This window comes from Natator depressus, chromosome 8 (assembly GCF_965152275.1).
Source record: "Natator depressus isolate rNatDep1 chromosome 8, rNatDep2.hap1, whole genome shotgun sequence".
Lineage (NCBI taxonomy): Eukaryota > Metazoa > Chordata > Testudines > Cheloniidae > Natator > Natator depressus.
The window spans coordinates 7,482,003-7,506,449 of record NC_134241.1 but is presented as its reverse complement, the minus strand read 5'-3'; the positions used below and the strand labels follow the sequence as shown (position 1 = coordinate 7,506,449).

At 40.8% G+C, this 24,447-nt stretch overlaps 1 protein-coding gene across 2 annotated transcripts in view; it reads right to left on the bottom strand.

Annotated features, from left to right (window-relative positions):
* The window catches only part of RNF130 (ring finger protein 130), a 90,055-nt gene that overhangs the window by 30,073 nt on the left and 35,535 nt on the right, over positions 1-24,447 (bottom strand). For both annotated transcript variants that reach the window (XM_074960351.1, XM_074960350.1), the window contains exons 3-5: positions 17,017-17,267; positions 6,612-6,683; positions 3,274-3,356 (exon numbers count right to left, since the gene is read on the bottom strand). In XM_074960351.1, the coding sequence (XP_074816452.1) occupies positions 3,274-3,356; positions 6,612-6,683; positions 17,017-17,267 (406 nt within the window). The remainder of the gene's footprint in view (positions 1-3,273; positions 3,357-6,611; positions 6,684-17,016; positions 17,268-24,447) is intronic.

Below are 24,447 nucleotides of genomic sequence, written 5' to 3'. Positions count from 1 at the left end.
GGGAGGGTAGGTTTCTGGCAGGGATGCAGAACTAGTTTGGGACTCCTGAAAGAGGCAGTCCAAGCTGGTGAAAGACAGTTTAGCTTATCTGGCCTTTCTTCTGCCTACTACTATAGTCCTTGATACACACAGTTAGGCTGGGATCCAGAAGAAGGAAAACATGCATTATGATAGGAGATCAATCTCGGAGGCTCTGGCATGGAGCCAGCAGCAGCTCTATCAGGCTTTTGGAGCACGATATTCTATGCCTGGCTTTATTGTTTGGGAATGGGAAGGACTAAGGAGGCCGGGATGGACTTAGTTCAAGGTGCAAAGCAAAGTTGAGGGAAAGCAATCCATTTTACTTTGTTTTGGTCCCTCCAACTAAGTCAAGTTTACTTTTCTTTATGGCTCTAAGTGTTAATGTCAGCAGGAATAGTTCTGGGAATTGAATCTGCACAGTATCAAACAACTGCCATTCATTTCATTCATTGTATCCCTTCTGCAGCAAGATGAAATACATTATTGATTAGTTAGTTGCTTAAGGTGAATACTACTGTGGATAAGTTTTACTTCTCTCTGGGACCAAAGCAGATTTAGGAAATTCATAGACAATTTATCACTATCTAAGAGGTCAGGTGTTAGGCCTAAATTGGTTGATATTCATTTTAGTACATTAGCACTTATTTAAATTTACAGACCCTATATTTTGAAACCCAATAAATAAAACCAAGTCCTGCTCAGAATTAGACGTACTCCTTATTCACTTCAGATGCCCAATTTCACATGAAAAATTGTAAGAACACAAACTTTCTAGGATAATGGCATCCATGTGAAGATGCGCATGAATCACTCAAAGAACAGCTAAATAAAAGTTTTAATGACAGGAGGGAAAGAAGTGGGAGAGTCTGGAGTCTCTAGATAATCTTCTAGAATGTGGACCCACAATTAGTGTTACTATTATGCAATTGAATGTTCTTGAACTACACCCTGGAATTACAGAGAATCAAGCAGTCTCTGAAATTTCTATCCGACAGCTGTCCCTAATAATGTTTGTAGGGCCTTTGAGGACAGAATATTTTTGCATAAAAGTAAATAAAAATGAGTGAATTTTTAAAAGTATAATTCAAATTTGGGTAAAAAATTTAGACTTTGTAAAAACAAACCTTTACAACATAAAAGACCAAGAAAAATGCTTCCAAGTGGTCTTTTCTCAACCACTACATTTCAATGGAAATAGTTTCTAAACAAACATGTCTCTGCAGTGTTTGTTACCCAAGCACTGCAGCACTGTAAACCTAAAAAGGAAACATTTCATTGATTTTCATTGTCCAAGACACAAACACACACACACACACACACACACAGAGAGCAAATAAATGAAGAATACAGGGAAAGAGAATTGATTTATAAAATCTTCCTGCCTCAGTAAACGAAGGTGTTAACAGAAACATCCATGATAAAGGCATTTTAATTTACTATGTACAAATTATAATTTGAGATGGTTTCTTTAATATATTATAATAGCAAAAATTCTTTATGCACTAGAAGAAAAAATTTCCAGCTATCTAGGACAGCTTGCAGGAGGATTTAGAAGACTGATAATGAGCTGTAATATGCTCTTCAGGGACATGGGACTGATGCCTGGTTCCGACACTGTGACTTAGTTGTTTCTTAGCGTATCATGCATATAGCTATTTCTATATCAAACATAGGCCAAGTTGTTGGATCTTGGCTGCATGTATGCATAGTAATATACATATTTCTCTTTTGGGGCGGGGGGGGAGGGAAGAGGAAAAGAAAAACGTGTTGTAAAAATGAAAGGGAAAGATATCCTTGGTAACAGTCAAAGCTACCACAAATTATTAGATAATTCTTCTAAAAATATTCACCACCCAAAAAAGCAGTTTATCTCTATAGCAGATTTTCAGTTTATGTCACATAGCTCTAAATCAAGATCTTTGGGATGTAGGGGAAATGAGAAGACTGAGGCAAGAGCACAAGGACAGAGTTTGGTTGCTGCACTTTAAGTGCCAATACAGGATAGCTGTCCAAACACTGTATTGGAAAAAACGATCTTCTTACATAGTCCTTGATGTCAACACTAAGGTGGAGATGGGGGATGGCAGCATTTCTAGTAACTGGGAAATGCTTGAGCAAGCTGGAATTGCTTAGACCTCTGATTCTCACCTTTTTGGTCTCAGGACAGCCTATCACAACCCAAATACCCCAAACCCAAAAACACTAAATACCTTTAGTAAAAGAAACATCTGGCTCACTAAATATTTCTTACCCACATAATATACACACTTACATAATAAGTACTAAATAAGTATACCATGAGTATCATAGTGGCAGGTCCTGCAGCTTCTGTCCCACAGTGCTGTCTGGGCTCAGCTCCCTGCTCTGGGAGTTGTGATCTCTGGGGTTGCAGCACTGCTCATGTTTGGTGGAGGCCAGGGCAGGTCAAATTTGTGAGAGTGGTGGTGTAATCTGGTGCATGCTGTCACTGAGCCGCTCAAATTTGACCTGTCTGGCCCCCCATCATCATGACGGAGAGGCAGCTGGGTCAAATCTAAGCAGTGCTGTGACCCTGTGCGTCATGTTGCAACACCTGGAGCAGAGAGCCAAGCCCAGCAAGCCTCATGGGACCGGAGCCACAGAGTGCAAGGCGGGCTCTGCAACCCCTGCCAGGCCCCCTTACCTAAGTGGGCAGAATCCCTCCCACCCTACCCCACAGGTCTCTCATCTAACCCTCTGACACATTCTGGCAGCGTAATTTTGGGTTGGGGCCCACAGGCATAGCAGGATACCAAGTTGCAGTATCCACTGTGTAGAATTTTGCATCTATACTTTAGTTTACTATAATTAACGTCAGTACTGGATCTGCCCAATCTTCAGTCCTTAAAGCTCTTTGTCTCATTCATTCTCTCCCAATTTTGTGCCTTTTTCATGGTCTTCACTTCCCTTAAAAATCACTTCCTACTTCCCATAGGCCGATCACCTGCCATTCCTCCAGAACGTCTTCTTGCATAGTCTCCATTGTCAATAACTCTGCCAGCTCCCACCTTCTCACCTCATTGTATTGTATTAACCTTATTTAGATTGCATGCTCCTAGGACAAGGGTCCTGTCTAAACTAGGTATGTGTAAAATATTATGCACACCTACGCTGGTATATAACAGGGAAGAGCACATGCTAGATAAAATGAAACAAAGGGATATAAACAAGAATCAGCATAAACATTTCTCAGGAATAAATCCATTTACAAGAGAAGAGAAACTGCTAGCTTACTTGCATGGCAGGATGCGGACAACATCGTTCTGCTTGTAACACTCGATACAGACAGCACAATGATCAAAGTCTGGGTCTGTTTCCTAAAATGAATAGCATGAAAACTCAAGTCAAGAGTTAAGAATACATTAAAGGCAAAGTAGACATGATTAGTAATCAGGAATTCTACTGTGGTAGTGAGGATCAAATATGTAAAGTGGCTATGAACAGGAAGAGGCAGAAACGGGTGAAAAGGTTATTAAATAAATTCAAGCATGCCTTAACAAAGAAACACCACACACTTTACATGCATATCAAAGTCACCATTTCATTTAAAACTAGTATTTGTGTATATCTTAAATTTAAACTAGAATAAGACAGCTATAATTCATTTGTACAAATAGTACTTTTGATATTGACTCAGAAGATATTTCTACAGGACTTTATTTCAGTTATGATCTAGTCTACATCATTACTGCATAAAATATATTTTATATAATATTAAAGCAGAATTGGTTCATCTCTTCCTATAATCAGAGCTAAAAAACTGTTATTTCATACTTCAGAAAGACCAGTGTTTCCTACTCCTCAGACCCAAGAATTACTGAGGTCATTCCTATACAGACATGCAGCTCAGGATCACTTGCTAGCTATAGGTTTCAGAGTAGCAGCCGTGTTAGTCTGTATTCGCAAAAAGAAAAGGAGTACTTGTGGCACCTTAGAGACTAACCAATTTATTTGAGCATAAGCTTTCGTGAGCTACAGCTCACTTCATCGGATGCATTCAGTGGAAAATACAGTGAGGAGATTTATATACACACAGAACATGAAAAAAATGGGTGTTATCATACACACTGTAAGGAGAGTGATCACTTAAGATGAGCTATTACCAGCAGGAGAGTACCCAGAAGTCACCTACTACAGGACAGGCCCAACAAAGAAAATAACAGAACGCCACTAGCCATCACCTTCAGCCCCCAACTAAAACCTCTCCAACGCATCATCAAGGATCGACAACCTATCCTGAAGGACGACCCATCACTCTCACAAATCTTGGGAGACAGGCCAGTCCTTGCTTACAGACAGCCCCCAACCTGAAGCAAATACTCACCAGCAACCACACACCACACCGCACCACAGAACCACTAACCTAGGAACCTATCCTTGCAACAAAGCCCGTTGCCAACTGTGTCCGCATATCTATTCAGGGGACACCATCATAGGGCCTAATCACATCAGCCACACTATCAGAGGCTCATTCACCTGCACATCTACCAATGTGATATATGCCATCATGTGCCAGCAATGCCCCTCTGCCATGTACATTGGTCAAACTGGACAGTCTCTACATAAAAGAATAAATGGACACAAATCAGATGTCAAGAATTATAACATTCATAAACCAGTTGGAGAACACTTCAATCTCTCTGGTCACTCGATCTCTGACCTAAAAGTTGCAATATTACAACAAAAAGACTTCAAAAACAGACTCCAATGAGAGACTGCTGAATTGGAATTAATTTGCAAACTGGATACAATTAACTTAGGCTTGACTCAAGACTGGGAGTGGATGAGTCATTACACAAAGTAAAACTATTTCCCCATGTTTATTCCCCCCCCCCCCCCGCACCGTTCCTCAGATGTTCTTGTTAACTGCTGGAAATGGCCCACCTTGATTATCACTACAAAAGGTTTTCTTTCCCTGCCCCGCTCTCCTGCTGGTAATAGCTCGTCTTAAGTGATCACTCTCCTTATAGGGTGTATGATAACACCCATTTTTTCATGTTCTGTGTGTATATAAATCTCCTCACTATATTTTCCACTGAATGCATCCCATGAAGTGAGCTGTAGCTCACGAAAGCTTATGCTCAAATAAATTAGTTAGTCTCTAAGGTGCCACAAGTACTCCTTTTCTTTTTGCTAGCTATACTTTGTTATAAAGGTTACAGTTGGATTACTGTTTCTATATGGATTAAAATAACTTCACATATTTTAAGTTTCCCTTTGGAGAAAGGCAGATTTCATGTAGATAAAACCGTGGCATTGGTGGTATACACTAAAATCTGTGGGCTACACAGACACACAGGCTGTGCTTTCTTCCAAAATCATACAATTCTTTTCAACACTAGCAAAGTACTGAGACAAGGACATCAGAAACCACAGCAAGACAAAATTAATAACTCCACTGTTGGAAACAGGCAGTCAATATTTCATGCAGAGAACCCTGATGGGCTGCACTGATGAATGGCAGATTTATTCCTGTATTCCTTTCAACTACATACATGTCCCCTGCTGCCTGTTCTGCAACCTCCATATCACTTAATAATCTTGAATCTATGTTGTCAGGAAGGCAGCATCTTCCCTTGTAGTATTAATAAGTTCTAAATATATATACACATCAGCAAAGATCTACTGCAGAAGATTCTTGTAACCAAATTGCCTAGAAACAAAAAAGCAAAGGCTTGGGAAAAGCATTTTTCCTCATATTTCTCTTCAGAGAAGCAAATTCAGGTGGCTTCTCCTATTTCTGTTGTGTTGGTAGGAAAGATGATGCGACGGAGTCAGTGGAAGAACCAAAGGGAAACGTTTTTCTTTTTAAAAAGAAAAATCGTAATCAGAACACCATTTAATTATGATCAGGTCTGTGCATTTTGGAAAGGGAAAGTGAGCAAGGCTATAAATAAATGTTACAGCACTGATAAAGAACTGTTGAGTATTTATAACTTTTTAATTCACAGTTCATCATCAATTATTCTATGATAGCCAAATATAGTTCCCCACAGCAGAAGACTTCAGACTCAGGTATTTCAACTCAAGTGAAATACCTCTCCCCTAACCCAAGAGACTAATTTATAAAAGTGAATTCTCACAAGAACTCTTCCTCTATAACCCCTCTATTTTTATTTTGCACAACATATATGTGCAACATTCCAAGTTTACAGTGTTCCACATAACTAACCCTAACCTTGCCTTTCTCTAGTACTGACAATTTATACAGAGATATTAGGAGCACAGTAAATGAAATGTTGTCATGATGGCTCAATACAAAGGCTTCTGCACTCCTGCCTGCAGAAATACTTAGCCAGCTAGCACAGAACAGCACTCACAATCACAGTTACCAGATGGAGCTCAACTAGTCCCTACGCAAGAGAAATTCTCCTTTGGGGGAGCAAAGGCTACAGTATACAGAAAAGCTCTAGATGTCACACTGAAATACTGCAGCAAAAGATTAACTCCCCAGCAAGTAAATCAGCACCAAAGATGAGAGAAAGAAAAACAAATCAGATAAGTTAATTGTTTTTACTACCAAAATAAACCATGAGATTCAAATATACTTTGCTGAAGTCTTTTTACTATACCTTATCACCCTTCTTTACTGTCCTGGTTGTCAATTTGCCGATGGCTTTCTTCGCAGCATCTCCAAGACGACGCTATTAAATGTACAGAGAAAAAGACACAGGAATTAATGCTTAAAGTCTAACAATTTTTCTTTTAAAATGACTTATTTTGACTAAATATTAATGCTACAATACTCTGCTATCATTGGCTAATATTCAAAGTACGGAGGATATAGCAACAGCAATCAGAGATCCTGCACATAAGACGGGAGAGAAAATTCAACTGCAGACCATGTACATGCAGTCAAGGTAATCATCTACTATGGCAGAAGTCTCATAGGCTGTTGTAGATATGGCTTTAAAAAAACAGCTCAGAGCCATTAAAACACATACACTGGGATATAAATAGAGGCTCATGCCCTTCCACTAGCTCCCACTATACTCTGCTCTAATTACTTTTTATTCAATGAGCTGTATAATCACTTGTTCTCTTAAATTTTCCAGCTGGGGTTTCCTTGAGTAAGGAATAAACCTGAAACTACCTCCAAAGGCAGACAATTCATACCCAAGCCTAATATTTATCTCAATACAACATAAAACCAACCAGTATCTACACACACCAGAAAATAATTTTATGGCCATAAAATCAAAATTCTGTCAATACTTGAATAAAGCTCACATGAATACAGATTTCAAGACAAACCTATTTGGTTGCAAAGGGTCAGGTTGTTTTTAATGGGCATCAGAGTTAGTTGGAAACAGCCATTTCTATGCTTAAAGTGCTGATTCCAACTGCACTGCTCTGATCCAAGACAATAAAGAATGGCAAGTTGCCAGCTGGTTCACAGATTTCAGAGCCAGGTCACTCTGAGCTGAACAAAGCTCATGTTTCCTCGTTTCAATAACCACAATGCCCCACAGAAACAGGATAAGGTTTACATTGATTGAGAGAAAGTTAGTTTATTTTTTCATTTAAAAACTTCTATAGTCACACATACAATTACTGTGAATATTCTACCATTACCACTTGTAAGGACCACTTGTAAGGACAACTTGTAAGGAAAGATTTTATTTTCAAGCTTTCCTTTACCACTGGTGTTGTGGATGTGTCTTAAGCCACCCCTGTGAAAATCCACCCAAATTTGGACAGTTTATAAACCTTAGAAAAATTGCTGTTTGCACATGCTCAGGAGAGACTTGTTTACAGTTGAATCTTCAGCAAAAGTAGTTGTTAAATATGTACTGAGCATGCTCCTGCTAGGGGTAGGGTCTGAGCAGGACTTTATTGCAGCTGTTTCTCCTGGCTACTACTCTGGCACTGAACAGAGAACTCCCCCGTTTTCAGTGCTCCCCCTTGCTGGAAACCATACAGGGAAGATGAGGAGAAAGTAACCTGACTGGAATGCAGAGGGGTCAGAAATGGTAGGGGTAGGATCTGGGGTGAGGATAGACCCAGAAGGGGCAGAAAGCAGGATGTGGCAGACAGAAGCACAGGGAGATAGGGGCAGAAGGGTCTTATCTCTAGAGCACACTCCCCTTCAGAGCCTGGAAATGAACCCAGGAGTCCTGGGTCTCTACATTACTCTGCTATTAGCAAAGAACTATGAAGCCCACTGGCAAACCATGTGTCCCATCTCCCTTCTAGTGACTGGTCAATATAGAGGATAACAGCTTATGACTTTGATCAGCTCAAGTGGTAGAGATTGTGCTGTGAATCTAAAGGTCCAATGCCAACTTTATGACCCATGTATGGTGTTGGTGATCCATATGATTCTCCATGATATAATTTTTTATTTTAACTGGGCATTACACCAAAAATTACATTAAAAGGACATTAAAATTGCAGAATCAAGCACTCAAAAGTTAGGAAGTGCCAGAATTAATATTGCCCTGGAAACCTTTGTTCAGTCCCATTGTGCACATAACTCTGTATCCTAAAGAACTTTCTTTGAATCCAGACGTTTTGTATGTAATCATACGTTGTGGTATTACTGTGATCCTAAGCACCCCTGTATTCACACCTTACACACTACTGTAAACTTTGTATAAAATATGCCTTGTATATTTGAAAATGATCTCACTGATTAATATTCTTTCATGATGTGTGTACACAATGTGTATTAAAAGTTATGGATATACGCTGAGATTATAACTAAAATGTGTTTAAACCAGGCATGTCAAGGGGAATTGGCAAACAGGTCTGCTCTGGACAAAGGAATGGGTTTGCTGCTCTGCCCAGCCTGGTCATGAGGCAGAGACAAAGAAGGTACGTTTACATATAAGCAGTAAACAGGGCTATCACGCTAACAAGGGGAGGGTAGATTGCAGGAAACAGAACGATTTGCATTTTAGCAATCACCAGCTACGGATGAAAGAGCATGGAGCTTCCCTCCCACCAGACTTCATGTCACTTTCCTCAGAGCTTGAAAAAAACAGAGCTGATCCCGAAAAGAATCAATTTCAAAGGGTTACCAGTCTATAAATAAATGGGACTGAACCTCAAGTAATAAATTACTGAATAAACTGATTGTGTACAATAATACTGTATTATAAAAGTGTACAGAGTGAGGTCTTTTCTGAAAACTAATGACACACTGGTGATTAATATCATTGTGAAATGTATGTATTAACACAATATGAGGAAATACTATGCTTTAAGATTTGTGGCCAATCACAGTCCCTCCCAACAAGGAGAGAAGGCAGCTATGTACCTAACTCTTATGTAAATTAAGCATGGTGAAGTCAAAACAATGGAAGCCCTATTTATATACAGGTAGATGGAAAGTCCACAGGCAGGGAAGAAGAACATGAAGCCATCCTACTCTTGAAACAAAGTCACTGCATTTTGGAGGACAGAAGCAAGGACAGAAGACATATTTGGCAACCATCACTAGACAGACAAGAGGCCAGAGCTCTTGCTAGCTGAGAAAAATGGGTTCTTCAACCATGGAAGGATTTGAAGTCTCTGGAAACTAAATATAGGTGAGAAACCTGCTTACGCAAAGATTTTTCACCTAGGAAGACAGCATCTTGTACTTCTGTAGAAGGTCCTGACAGGGAAAGTCAGCTAGGGCTGGAAAGAAGAATGAATGGTGAGAGAAAACATCTTGAACAAAGCCTGTACCTTACTAGATGAAGTTTTAGACAAGCGTTTTCACTTTTATTTGTGCTCCCTTTCTAACCCTATTCCTTTTACTTGGCATCACTTAACCTATATTCTGTTATTAAATGTGTTTTATTTTTACTATAAACCAACTCAGTGCTGTGTTTTCTGGGTAGGGTGTATTTACCCCGGTAAGTTAATAAGCTCTGATGTGCTTTTGTCTCTTTAAAGGAACAAGCAAACCTTATTTTTTCTCTGAACTGTCTAGGAGAGGGCTGGACATTGCAGAGCATACCATTTTGGGGAACTTCCAGAGTGTGTTGGAGTCACCTTGCTGGTTGTAACTAAGGTTGGTGGGAGCCAGAGAGGGGCTGTAGACAGGCTGTGGATCAGGGCTGTCTAGTGCACAGACACTTCGGATGTGACCTGAAGGTTTGTCGGCTGGTGCCAGGTTGTGAGCTACAGCAGCAGGACATTTCAGGCACCCAGGGTTACAGGGCAGGCAGTGACAACCTCTCACTGATCTGGATTGGACCTTCAAACCATGTGACAATTACATATACATATGTACCTGCACTGAAAGTTATATTATAAGAGTTCATTTTCTTTTGGAAACGTTCATATTTAACTTGGGCATCTAAAAAACTAACAGAGCAAGCTTGATCTTTAACAACATTTCACATTTAACTATCTTGTAACTCTAACAGCAGTTTGGAGATCATATTAAGTTTCAGGGGTTGTGCACTTTAGGGGTTTATACCAATGTGAAAATAAACAGCATAGATGTGTTGCACTAGTGGAACTTACCCCAGTTTGAAACCAGTGTAAATTGTACCATCTACACTTTTGATTTTCACCCATGTGCTTACACTGATGCAAAAATTCCTAATATAGACAAGCCCTCTGATGAATCAATATCCTGTATGTCCCAGTCTTGCTATTTGTACACCTTGGGTAGATGGAATTTTTGCTTTTAGACTCATGACTGATACTAGCTTAAGGAAAAAGACATCACTAACTGGCAAACTGAATAACCACAAAAGGTGTTTAATGATTTTGGACGAGTGGAAGTGCACAAGGTTAACTGTAAGGCACCTTGTAACATACAGTTTGATGTTTTTTTTTTTTATTTAAGAAACACAGCATCTGTTTTCAGTGATTTCTGTAGAAAGGCTAGTGTGCTTCTACACACAATAGCTTAAAAACAGCAGAGTTCAGAAATTAGCTGTTACTGCATCACTAAAAGCTCTAGCTTCTCCTTTACAATATATCTGAGCACTTCAAATTGAGCTCTTGCTGCTGCCACCTCCTTATTAAACTTTAATAAGATGAGCTTTTTAAACCACATAAAAATTTCATCAAGTTTCTCCTGACCTTTGAAAAAATCTAAAGAAAGTAAAAAAGGTCATAAGAGCACTTCCCCCACAGAGCCGCTGTTTTAAAGCATCTGCACTGGGAAGAAGCCTACAGCAATATATGGGATGCAGGGGGAACAATTTGTCACTCAAGGAACATCCATAGAGTACTAATTACCTTTAAATTTTTAACATCCAAAGGGACCATGATGAGTACCAGTTACAGTGTAGACACCTAAATATGACGTATCCCAGGAAAACTTGCAGGGTCTCCATAGGGCCTACCACACCACAACCACTATTTCTGGGAACAACGGAGAAGGAAATCTTTAGTCAGACTTTGTCTACACTGGCAAGTGAAAGACAAAACTTTTGTCGTTCAGAGATATTAAAAACACACACACACCCCCGAAAGACAAAAGTTTTGACGACGACAACAAGTGCCGGTGTGAACAGCACTTTGTCGGCAGGAGAGCTCTCTTACCGACAATACTAACCCCACTCGGTGGGCATGGAAGATTTTTGTCAGCAGGAGAGCTCTTTCCTGATGACAAACAGTGGCTATGTCGTGCACCTCTTAGCGGCACGGCTGTAGTGACAGCCGTGTCGCTAAAAGCTGCGCAATGTAGACAGTCTCACTTTTGAAGCTTTAAAAAGTTTTGCATTTGTTTTAGGCACTGTTCAAGTAGCATTTAGCAGAGCTGTTAGAGCTTCAAAAGGAGCCTTAAGGAGTCCTTTTTTTAATGGAACATATCCAAAGGGGCATCACAGAGCAAGTCACCACAGATGGACTTAAATAATCATTTTCAAGAGTAATTTAAGTAGTGAATATAGCCAAACAATTTCAGAGTTTCAAAACAAACTGAGGACCTACAGAGAGAGCAAATTCTATCATCAGTGTGGAGAAAAAGAGAATGTCAAGAAGAATGCACGCAGGATTTGTTGAGGCTTGTTAATCCTTCCCCATAAAAGAAATGGGACAGTATATGGGAACAGAAGCAGGAAGAGAATGAAGAAAAATTAGGCCATTAGGCCCCATGTCCATTTAACAAAGCCATCACTTTCAGAGTCCAATTAGTATCTGAGTAACTGTCATGAGTGACTAAGGAATTTCTTACAGTGGAGCCATATTTAGACAGACAACTATAGACAAAATATTGGTGAAAGAGAAATAGCACAATAAAGTTCAGAGACTGGCTAAGTTGGTTCATGGAGTTTTGAAATACCAGGAGTCAGAGGCGTTCTGCACAGTTAAGTGGCATGAAGTCTACATGAGAATCCTTCTCTGCATTGACATCAGCCAGGTTTGCAATATTTTCCTTGGTTCTTTAGAACCCTCATCACTATAAGGGAGCCCTAATATAGCTTCAAGCACAATACAGGTTTGTCTACTACTCTGGGCTTTCCCAAAGGTCACACAAGAAGTTACTGCAAATCACTTAGTCTCTGTGCCTCAGTTTCTTTAGCTAGAAAATGTGGATACTTATTTAACTCACAGGAACATTACAGGATTAATTCCTTAGTGTTTGGAGTGAACTTTGACAATCTATACAGAGTGCACTGTAGAAGTGTAGTGCATTATGAAGTTAATCAGTTCTCAGTCCACTAACTAGGATAGTAAATAAGGGCTATGTTTTCTTTAAAATAACTGTTTCAGGATCAGCTTTTCGGAACTATAGAAAATCACTGTCAGGTGCCGAGTACAGGACCCAATGAAGTTAGTAAAAGCCGAAGGCACTCAACTCCCCAGAGGACTGGACCTTTAATGACTCATTTCTTGGTCTGAATGTCCTCGGGCAGCTTTCAGAATGTCAAATCAGACACTGAGCCTACATAATTACATCTCTTAATGACGTGGGCAGTAAATTCTGTTTTTAATTTACCAACTGCCATCATTCTTCAGGTCACTCTGTAATGGTCAATATAGAGAATTCTGTCCAGCTGCATCTCTGGACTTTTAAGTCCAGTAGAACTGTGGTCACAAAACTTTTTCATAAGGAGGATAACGTCTTACAGTGTCTCATGAATTACCAACCATTCTATTTGCAATCTCATAACAGCTCTGTGGCATCACCAGCAATTGCTTACAGGGAAGAATAATGTTAGAAAAGCAATGCCGTTTTGCTATTTTTTTTAAAAAGCTATTTAGTAGTTGCAAATGAGGAGAGAGTGCTATGTGACTATCAGGCCTGCAATGACCCTACAATAGCTCAGCAGATGACCAGCAATCCTTAGAACCAAGGAACTTCTTGGGAACTCCTAGTACACACATGCTACATTTGACTGAAATAGAACACCACACTAACTTGATGAGATGCACTGAAATCACATGAAATTAGCTAGTGCTCTTGGGGAAGTATCAGGGCTTGATTTTCAATTGAACCTCAACTCATTTTCTGCTTAGGCATGTGTAACTGCAGGTGCACATCCTTGTACATTAACACTTGCACACACTGGATGAGAAAATCCATCCTGTCTATACACAGGTCCTAGTGCACCCGAAGAGCTCAAGCATATATGGAGACTATCTGATGAAAATTAGGCCCTTAGTGTCTTAGATTAGATCACATTTCATCCAACTGCATGATGATGTGATCCCACCAGTCTGTGCTTGTGGCACTGTTCCAGAAGTGCTGGTCTACATAGGGGGCATCAGCAACTAGACAGAGTGTCATGAACAGCATCGGACAGTTTTGAGTCTACCATGCCTAGGTACACCTCCTCCTCCTCCTCCTCCATCATAAGGTATGTCAAGTGCCTTTGGTGGGTCAGAAAACACTGCAGAAACGTCCACCAGCATGTCACAGGAGCTCTGCCTGCTTCATGAGACAAGGGTGAAAGCTCAATCAAGGGAAGTTCTTCAAGAGGCACTTCCTCCATGTTGCTCGCTCTGATAGCTGGAAGCGCACATAGCAAAGTGATTACTCAGCAGGATGTGTTGGTAGGCTGTTCAAACTTCCTGAAACATGCAACGTGGGCAGTAAAGTTTTCCACTATGCACCATGGTCAAAGGGCTAGAGAGGCCACATTTCGGGAGAGTGCTTGGGAATCTGGGGTATGGTTTGTTTGACTCAGGTCTGCGTGCTGCTGTGTGGTTGCCAGAGCCCCAGGTTAGAAAATTCTGAACACAGGGTTAACAATCAGCATAGACGCTCAAGTCCTGGGTTCTCTAACACAAGTCAGCGGATTCCAGTCCCACTAACCCTGGGCTTACAATGTGAAGTAGACATATGCAAAGGAAGATTGTGGAATCCCTATCATTGGGACCTTTTAGGAACAGGACAGACAAACACCTGTCCGGGATGGTCTAGGTATACTTGGTCCTGTCTTAATGCAGGGGACTGGACTTAATGATCTCTTGAGGTCCTTTCCAGTCCTATATTTCTTTCTATGATTCTGAGGTCTATTTAGAGCATGCCAAATACTTTTAATTCTCTTTTTGACTGTGATCACATTATTAGACCATTACTATTTCAAGAGGGTGATTCAAATGTAGGGCTGGATGTGAAATAGTGCTGGGACCTTCTGAGTTAACCACATCCACTGTGATCAAATTGGGAGGTGGGTAGGAGAAGAGAAACTGTCTTTCGCTGGCATGTAATATTTTTTGTTGGCCTGCTTACATGTTGGCAGGACCCATGTGGGGGTCTGCCATATGATTTTGGCAGGGTCCAAGAGTGCCTCATTAATAGGGAGGGCTACTCTGTACAAGGCAGAAGAATGTAAGATGTCCAATAGCTTGTGGTGTGACTCAGTCACCTCCCTTAGTGGCATCTGTAGTGCCTCTGCCACCTGCTGGGCCAGATCCTGAAATACTTTAAAGTCATCTGCCATTGATGGTGGAGGGAGCATCATGGTCTCATCTGGTGATGACAATGAGAAATTAGCCTGAGGGGTAACTTCCTCCTTGGCTTCAGCCTCTTGTTCCTCCCCCATCAGTTCAGGGAGCTCAGATGCCCTTGATGCAGCAGCTGAAGGAGGATGTCTCCTCAGTTGTTGATAGGCCACACTAGCGCTATGGGAGGCATGTTTGTCTTTGAGCCTGTCAGGGATCACCGTAGGGCCATTGCGAGGGTGGGGAGGGACCAGGTGGTTGGTACCAAGCCTGTCCATACGAGGGAGGCTGTGGATCGGGGGATGGTATGGTTGTGGTCCATGGTGGAATTAGGCACTATACGGAGGGTGAGAAGAGCAATGGGAAACCAAGTCCTCTTGCTCACTTTCTGACTCAGTGGATGAGAAGGGTAGTGCATGATATGAGGTTGCTGGTGAGTCAGGAGCTCTGGGTGAACTCGGTAGAGGGGCGCTGGTACTGACCAGAGGCGAATCCAGCACATCAGACACCAAGAGATCCATCGCGTAGCAGAAGACTGGTGGTGCTGAAGGTGTCAGTAACCAGTTGTGGTTGTCGGAACTGAGATGCCTGCACCAAAGGAGTCAGTCAGATGGTCCTGGTAGTATGGTCCGTCCAGGCCTGGCGTGCCACAGGCAGTATGATGTTTATGTCCATACCAGGTGGATTTTCTATGTTTGTCGCACCAGACAGTACTGATGGTTCCTTGCCTGTGCCCATTGTGTCCTTAGGCAACCCCACACGCTCTGTTGGGGCAGTACCGCGCGAGCCCTGAGTAGTGGATTTAGAAAGCTTTGGTGCAAGCAGTACAGACAATCAAGCTGGAGATAGTCTTTACCTCGATCAGGGGTCTTTGTGGGGACTCATGGTCCTTTTCTTAGAGGCCTTGTGCGAGTGGCTCATGGACATCTTTGGGTTCACCTCCCTTAGAAGTAGAGGGTTGTGGTGAGGTTTTTCGCCATCCGGGGTCCTGATGATTGAAGGGCTGCCTCTGTGAGTAGGAGTTTGAGCCTCAGTTCTCCATCCTTTCTGGATCTGGGCTTCAGTTGCTGGCACAAACCACACTTCTGTGGGATGTGCTCCTCTCCCAGGCAGCGGACGCACTGAGTGTCCATCAGTCACTGGAATAGATTCCTTGCAACTGAGACACTTCTTGAACCCTGGAGAGCTGGAAATACCCCGTCCAAGGGGGGGTCCCCAGACAGATGGTTGAGGAAAGAATGAAGTCTTTTTTGTTTTGGGCAACGGCCAAATAAAAGATAAATGGAGTAAAGAAAGAAAAGAAGCTTAAAAATAGCTAAAGATTAGCACTTCTAAAGAGATTAATGATCCGCCAACGAATAGCTAAAGCTCCGTCTCTCACCAGGGGCAGCTGAAAAGGAAATGAGGAGGGTTTGCTGGCACAGTGCTGGTTTGCCTCATGGCAGCGCATGCGCAGGCTGAACAAACACTACCACCAAAGTTCTCCGATCAGCAGTGCAGGGTCTCAGATACAACTACAGTACAGCACCCATTGGGACACTACTTGAAGCAGCAGAAAATATTTTATTGCACTACACATCAGTTTATAACACTGGGTCATTTTTGTTTAGAGTTCTAAAGGAAGGAATTTCTCACTTTAAATAACTCCATATTCATTAATGAGCAGATTCAAGAAACTAAAGAATAATCATAAGGAGATGCATTCTTTCTTTAGGATTTTCATTATATCCTATTACGCACAGCTCAAGCAGTTCACTTTCACTTTCTCAGGCTAAGAGTGATGGATTTCTAAAAACCCAGGATTTACTTTCTCAGACTAATAATTTGAAAAAGTCAATCACACTTCATTTTGTGGCCCAATAATAAAGAACGTGCAATGACAATCAACTAGAGTAACTTATAGTATCGAATAGTATTCCTTCCTGTTTTTTGTATGGAGATTTTTTATGACTGTTACTCATCATAGCAAGCATCTGCTAGATAAAATTTTCCTCCATTGGTATACACTCTTTCGGAATACAGGGTTCATTGTTAATAGCATAGTATAATTCCTATGTATATGATCTGATAGTTAACTAAAGCAATATATAAAAATAAAAACATCTAAATAGAGAGAAACAAGGGGCATCTTACCTGGTTCCTGTCACGTGCATTTGTGTACCTGATCTTCTGGATGAAGTAAAATATTAACCATGCTGATGAAATTATCATCAAAACGATGAATGATATTGACACAAAGACTAGAGAGCCACGACTAAAATTCTTTGGAGGAACACGGGCACCAACTGCTATTGCCATCAGGACAGAGATGTTCTTTTCCAAGTAATTTAGGATCTCCTTTACCTTGGACTCTGTAATCATGACAGCAACAATGTCTCCAGTTCCTACAAAAGACCGATAAAAGAAAAAATCTACTCACTTTACATCTAAAATTAACATGGCACATGCTGTTCACACCAAAGTTTTATTACACAGACATCTGATGACTTATCTTAAAGGATGCATCTAGCCCTCCTCAACACCTTGTGGCTGTTTAGCATTCATGGCTTGTACTAAAGACAGATCTCTGAATTGTGATGTTAAGTTTTCACAGTGCTACCAGATATTTGAATGCTACCGATTTATAGATTGTCATGGGTATTGTTTTTTCAAACTGAGTGTGTACTGAACTAGTGTAAAAAGGTACATTTCTTATCCATGTATGATACCCCGCAAACTTCAGCCATGAGACCAGAGCAGATATTTATTCTCCTGGAATTTAAATACTATTCCACAGAAATCCCACTAGAAATTTTCACTTCTATAGGAAATAAATGGCATTTATTAGGGTTTTTGTTTTGTTACAGAACTTCACAGGTATCATCCATGTAAAGTGTAATGTAATTATTTTTTAAAACATCTCTTAGGAAGCCAAGTAATTAAGGGAGAAAAAGTAATTCTCAGTTCTCCCCCTCAGGGGGCACCACAGTGTCAAGTGTGGCAGCAATCTGTTGGGGGCCTATAAAATATCTGAAGAGGGAGGGAAGCAGCATAGGTGTCCACAAAGTACATGCAATTAACTATCAAGTTGTAGCCCTATCAAATTTAAGTAACGCAGAGAATATGGCAAACTCCCCCTGCAGTGTCAATGAATCAGATGAAGTGACTGAAGTTGTCAAGCTCCCAGCTCAAATGAGCAACACAATTTCCAGGCAAAGAACTTAATCTAGATATGAAGCTGTTAAGGCTTTCCCATGAGGTAATAGATCTAGTAGGCTACTATAGTTACTACAGTGAAAATCACTGCAATCAGGAAGCAGGAGGTAAACAATTAGGCAATTCGCTACCGCCCAAAAAAGAGAGCATTGTCTCTTTTTAATCAGACTGAATATTTCTAGACCAGGAAAAGCCATGGAGTGAAGAAGAGAAAGACAACTCAAGATTACCAATAAGTAATTTTCTCATCATGTGTCTTATCTCTTTTCCATGTTACAGCATCAGGTAGGAAGCCTAGGAAATCAGCCATGACCTTTCAAACTTCATCATGTGTGGAACAGTTTGGTGATCTGCATAAAAGGGACCTTAGAAGAGGGGTGAGAATCTTTGGGAATGATGGATTATTCTTGGTGTGGTCCATCTGAAGGAAAAGCTAAGGAATAAAGAATTACCCTTCAATGGTCTTGACTGTCTTAAGGTACCAAGTCCTTTTCTCTGTGTGCCCTTTGGAGATAGTTTTAAGATCACTCTGACTAGTCTAGGGAATCCAGTACTACGAGGCTTCTGTTGACAGCTAAGGAATTAGTCCTGATAGACATTGCCTTAGGGTACACATAGTTGAGTGGCAGCTGCTCTGGAAAGATGCAGGGTTCCCCTAAAATGGTCTGACTCCCTTGGTGACCCTAGGTAAGCCACTGCAAGAAGAAGGACAGAGAGCTATGGAAGAGGGACTCCAATAGTGAAGTAGCAAAAGTAAGTTTCTGGCCAGGTCACTCTGGAGTAAGGGAAAGCAAGGAATAAGTTGGGATGGAGAATGGGGAAAAAAGAACAAATGTCAAGATTCAGCAGAAAGCAGAGGATTAGATGCAGGGCCTGTCAGCTGTACAGTCAGAGCTGCTGGCTCAGATTAGACAGAGCCCCTATATGTGGTGGAAACAGCTAGAGAGCAGGAAACGGAGCTCCTGTAGAAAGAAAAGAGCCCAGCAGAAGAGGTGGTGGGGGTCAGGGTGAGTAAATTAGTAGGCTCAAAATTGCCTCCCCAACAACAGTCTGGAAAGCTGTGTAAAGGATGGAAGAGGCGGGGGAGGGAGGAATGCTAGAGAGCCCAGAGGGACAGCATGAGGGAAGTACACTTATATGTCAAGAGCCTCTACAAATTGAGAGAATACATGGCTCAGATGGAGAGACCTGTTTCTCCAAAAGGCTTCTCTTTGCCCATATCTTTTTTGTTTCCCTTTCTTCTTGCTGTAGAAAAGCAGGGGAACAGTTTTTTACACTAGTATGAAGGAGGAAGGGCTTGCTTTAGATTAAAAAAGTGCAATCTTTTTACCTCCTGCTCTCTGGCTGGAAGAGAGAACATGTAATGTTTCTCTATAGAATGGTTTCAGAGTAGCAGCCATCAGAGAACACATTTAACAACTCTCCTAATCCCTGAACTCCCTATTATGAAAACCAGTAATTGAACAGGAAAGTGTAATGATGGATCATGCTTAGACTCACTATGTACAGCTCTCAAAGAAATTGTCCTAATGAGCTTCTCAATGTCATAAGCATAGTTAACAGAATGGTACCTGCCCCCAGTCTCAGGAGAGGAGAAAAGCCCTACCATGAGAATTGATGTACATGGTAATTACTTGAAAACAAAAGCCCATCAAGAACAAACAAGAGGGGTTCCCCACAACAAAGAACAACAACAAAACCAAAAAAAAAAAAACACAACACACCCCATAAGACCTAATTGCTTAACAGTTTAAAATATTATAAACGAGTAGGGTGGAAGGAGTGTAACCAAACCACCACATTTAAAAGACCAAGCGTAAACTAGGCAAAATCCAGTGTTTCATTTGGAACCAAGTATTTTTAAAGAAAAGTAGACATAACTCATCTGAAGCTTTAAACAAATAGCAACCAACACAAGTTATAGAAAATTAATTTGAATAGCAGAGCACCAGAGATTCACAGAAGATCCACTGTAGATTGTTGCTGTACAGGCATTCCCTCAATTCTTGGGGAAGATTGAGTGTATCAGTTTCACATGAAAATGTACAAACTATTTGCTGTGATATTTACTAGATGATAGGGATTGAAGAAATTAAGAGAGCAGAAAGCCCAAACCCTCTATTTCAGTATCTCCATTTCCAGTCAGCACCTTAACTCGTTAATTCTATGAACAGGGCATTAATTGGCTTCCTACCCTGTACAGGAATGGCCTAGTCCATACCTGCAGCTGAGATTAGTACAAGACAAGAGCCATTTGTCCCTTGGCTGAGGAATCCTCTGTTAACACATCAGTGCTGCATATACTAAGTATTTCTGAAACCCTGAACAGTAAGGCTCATAGATGACACCTGATGATCAAGAGCAGACCATTTATTTATGCTCAGTGTTTTTGCTAGAACAGCAGGTCTCATACTTTATTGATTCATATACCACCTTCTTAAAAAGAGTTGCTGTGAAGAGAGTTGATGGAACATTAAGCTCATGTACCACAATTTGGGAAACCCTGCCCGAGAACCCTGTCTTGCTATGTGTCGCAATTAGTTACATACTGCCATCCTGGAATCACTCTAGTGCATCAGAATATCAGCCAGCAACAGCCAAACTAGTGTTTCAGTACAAAAGTTATTCATGGAGAAATCGGCAAAGCACAACTGACTAAGATCTCATTAGCTTAGCCCGCTTCTCTCTCAATCAACTGCAGAAGCCTTTACTTAGTCTTTGCCCTAAAGTGATGACAATCTGTCTTGGTCATGTGTTTGTACAATCCCTAGCACAAGGGGTCTGGTCCATTACTGGGGTTTCCTTGCCACTACCGCAATATAATTTACACCTAGAATGATTCAAAGGTAAACAGATAGAAACCACTACTACTGCTTCCGACTCTCCAAAAAAAGAAAAGAAAACTAAGGAAAAAAGGAAAACAGGTTGTGTACTTATGAGTGAAAACTTTCTGTATGTTTTAATCAGTGGAAATTGTAAGATGGAAAGTTCTTTAGTATGCTAACACTAACAAAGCCGATTAACCCATGGAGAAGGGGAGAAAGTCTATCCAATGCTTCACATCTTCAACTCTTTTGAAGCTGTGTAAGAAAAACCTCTGAAATACTGAACATAAAATTTTGAAAGTATTTATAGAAATAAAAGTATATATTAACAGTGAAGTCACATCCCAAAATGCTAATGAGAGCCAACATTTTAGTCAGCCAAGAACAAAGCTATTCTCCAGGAAAAAGACAACTGGATTTTCACTAAAACCAGCCACAGGCTGTGAACTAGGGACAGACACTAGATCTAGGATGCAACACTCACAGATGCCAACATTTAATTTAAATGATTCTTGTATTTCATATTAGTGTAGCTTTTCCTATATTAAATACAAGTCAGCTGGCCTGGCTGTAAATGTATGGGGTTAACGCTCTGCTGAATATCATTACACAATTTTTTATTATTATTTGATAGAGGGGAAACAAACCGAAAAGTGATAAAAGGAACTAAAGAAAGGGTAGAACTGAAAAGCAATGGGGCAAGGAGGAAGGAGAAGTGATAAGGAAGAAGAAACTGATAGGGAAGAAATAGTGGAACTCAGACCAAGAATTTTTCCCCCTTACTAAATTATGTGAGATTAAGTTTTGTCTACTACCAAAATTTTATATTTTGTTAGCTCACTGGATTAATCACAGAGTGACAGTGTTCACTCCTAGTTAATGTAAACAAGATTAAGAAAACAGGAAGACAGCTATTTCAAAGAAGAATCCTCATTTTCTCTCATATATTCCACTGTCCCTTCAGCAGTCTACTTTTAATTTCTTCTAAAGCTACTGAATCTTCTTTTGAAACTTATTGGATTGGCCACTGAGGGAACCTGGCTACTATATTAGACAGACCATGGGTCAGATTTAATCCAGTATCGCAATTTCTATGTCCCTATCTTAGTACTAGCAATAACAGAGTCCTGATGCCAACGGAGAGCTAGTAAAAGTCTACTGGCTGACAAATTCTCAGCTGACATCCTGGAGTGTCCACAAGCATCTGACTGAACAAGTCGGTGCCTGGTGACGACATGGCGAGAGGCAGATAAATGTTTTGTGAATATCTGACTCTTGCAAAACCCTTTAAAAAAAAAGAAAAAGAAAAAAGAAAAAGTCGGCGGACACCATTTAAGTTTGGTAACAGTCCTTCCACGGTGGCAACTTAATAAAAACCATCAATAGTTTGTGTGTGTTACAATGGATTTTAAAAGGGGAACATTCATCTATTTAGTCTTGTTCTTTGAAATAAGCATTGTAGAGTTCTGAAGAGTGGCCGTTACTCGCCACCCTAACTACCTGATGGTAATATGTCATCAGGGCATTTGCACCGAAAACCTCTTGAGAAAGCTTCCCTCCCCACTCCCCGCTACTTATCCCACTTGTAAGATGGGCACAGTTTATTTCAATTATCAGAGCAGAAAACATATACAGTAGCAGACGTAATTGTCATAATGAAGTTTTCAGTACTAGGAAACAGTGAGCTTTGGAATGAGACAGACAGTCTTTACAGAAGACAGATTTCTCCATTCTTGCATTACAACAGCAAAAAAATTCCACACTTACATGGTCATGCGAGTACTTCTGAAAGCATTTCAATACACATGAAAATAATGACAAACACTGTGCACTGTCCATGAGAGGATCAATTGCTTTATTGTGAAAGACAGCTTTCTGAACTAGCATTATACGACTCAGAACAGACCACAAACACAGCTGTTGAGCCGAGGGTGTAGAATATGAATTTGTTCAAGTAATATGAAAGGCTATTACAGATTTAGAGAGAGCTATTACAGATGCTTTAAACATGTGAAGTAAAGTCGTATTTGCACATGCATGGAGGCTTAAAGGGAACTTTTCTGAAGTCCCCTGACTATACCACCTCCCCAGCAAGCAAGACAAATATTGTACTGACAGGTTTCAGAGTAGCAGCCATGTTAGTCTGTATCCGCAAAAAGAAAAGGAGTACTTGTGGCACCTTAGGGACTAACAAATTTATTTGAGCATAAGCTTTCGTGAGCTAAGTGAGCTGTAGCTCACGAAAGCTTATGCTCAAATAAATTTGTTAGTCCCTAAGGTGCCACAAGTCCTCCTTTTCTTTTTGCAAATATTGTAATGAAACTATACCATATGCAGATCTATGGTTAATACGACTAGCGGACAAGTGGATTAAAATGCAGATGTTTAGGAACCTGCAGACAAAAGCTCTTCATTTATGTTTACTTGATGGAACAGATGTCAGGTACTGCTGCTACTTTGAAGAAGTTTGACCCTTTTCCTCTACCAACTACTCAAGTTAGAAAACGTTAATGCAAGTACCCAGAAGTGTACTAGGTGCTTCACGTACACAACAGGTCTCTTCCTGCCCCAGAACTTACAATTTAAGGAGACAAATGACTAGGATAAAATAAAGGGTAAAAAATGTGTTGCATTCAGACTCATTGCCTTTACATTACAACCCAGTCCTCAAATTTTTATCTTCCCGAAAGTGTTTTTGATATCTAGCACCCTCAATGCTGTTTGCTCTTCAAACCTCATCCACACATCCGCTGCTTTTAACCTTTCATCTATAAATTTGATACTTTCACTGACGGGGGAAAACTAACTCCAACACATTAATCACATCATCTCACCCCTAGGTTTATACCCAGTGGCCTCCCACCTCACTTCACCTCCCTCTGGACAGATGAACAAATAAGAGAATTGGTTCTGTGGGCAGTGACTGGTTCCTGTGGCCATACTCACCTCACTGCTGCTTGTGCTTCAAGCTTCGGTGCATCACAACTTTTCAGAGGACATTGCTGCTTCTGCCTCACGTGGCTAACGGTGGCTATAAGCGTACATGAAGTATACTATACTTTCACTTCATTCTGCCATTTTCGTGACACCAAGATCCCACAGCAACAGACTGTTCAGTCAATTCTGATGAACTGTTTTCAAGGCAACACCTTTAGGCAAAACCATTTATTGTCCTCCTGGCTTCACTAACCTTTTTCTGAAAAGGTCCCATCATTGCAGCTCCACTGGTGGTAGCAACGGTTCAAGTAATAGTATGCACAAGGCACCAGACAGCTGCCAACATTTTAACCACCATATTTTTTACATCTGTGCCATGTTAGTAACAGTGGGAAGATTTTCTGCAGAAATGGCTAGTGTAGACATAGCCTTGGAAGGAGGTGAGAACATTTTAAAGAGATTTACCACAAGAGCAGACTACCTACCTAGGGGTGGAAGGTGCAAATATGGGTTGAGGCAACTGTTAGCTGTGTTTTTGTGGATACACCTCCAGAAGAAATTTAAGTTCTAAAAGGGATACAGGAAAAACCTGATCCTAAAACTGTTT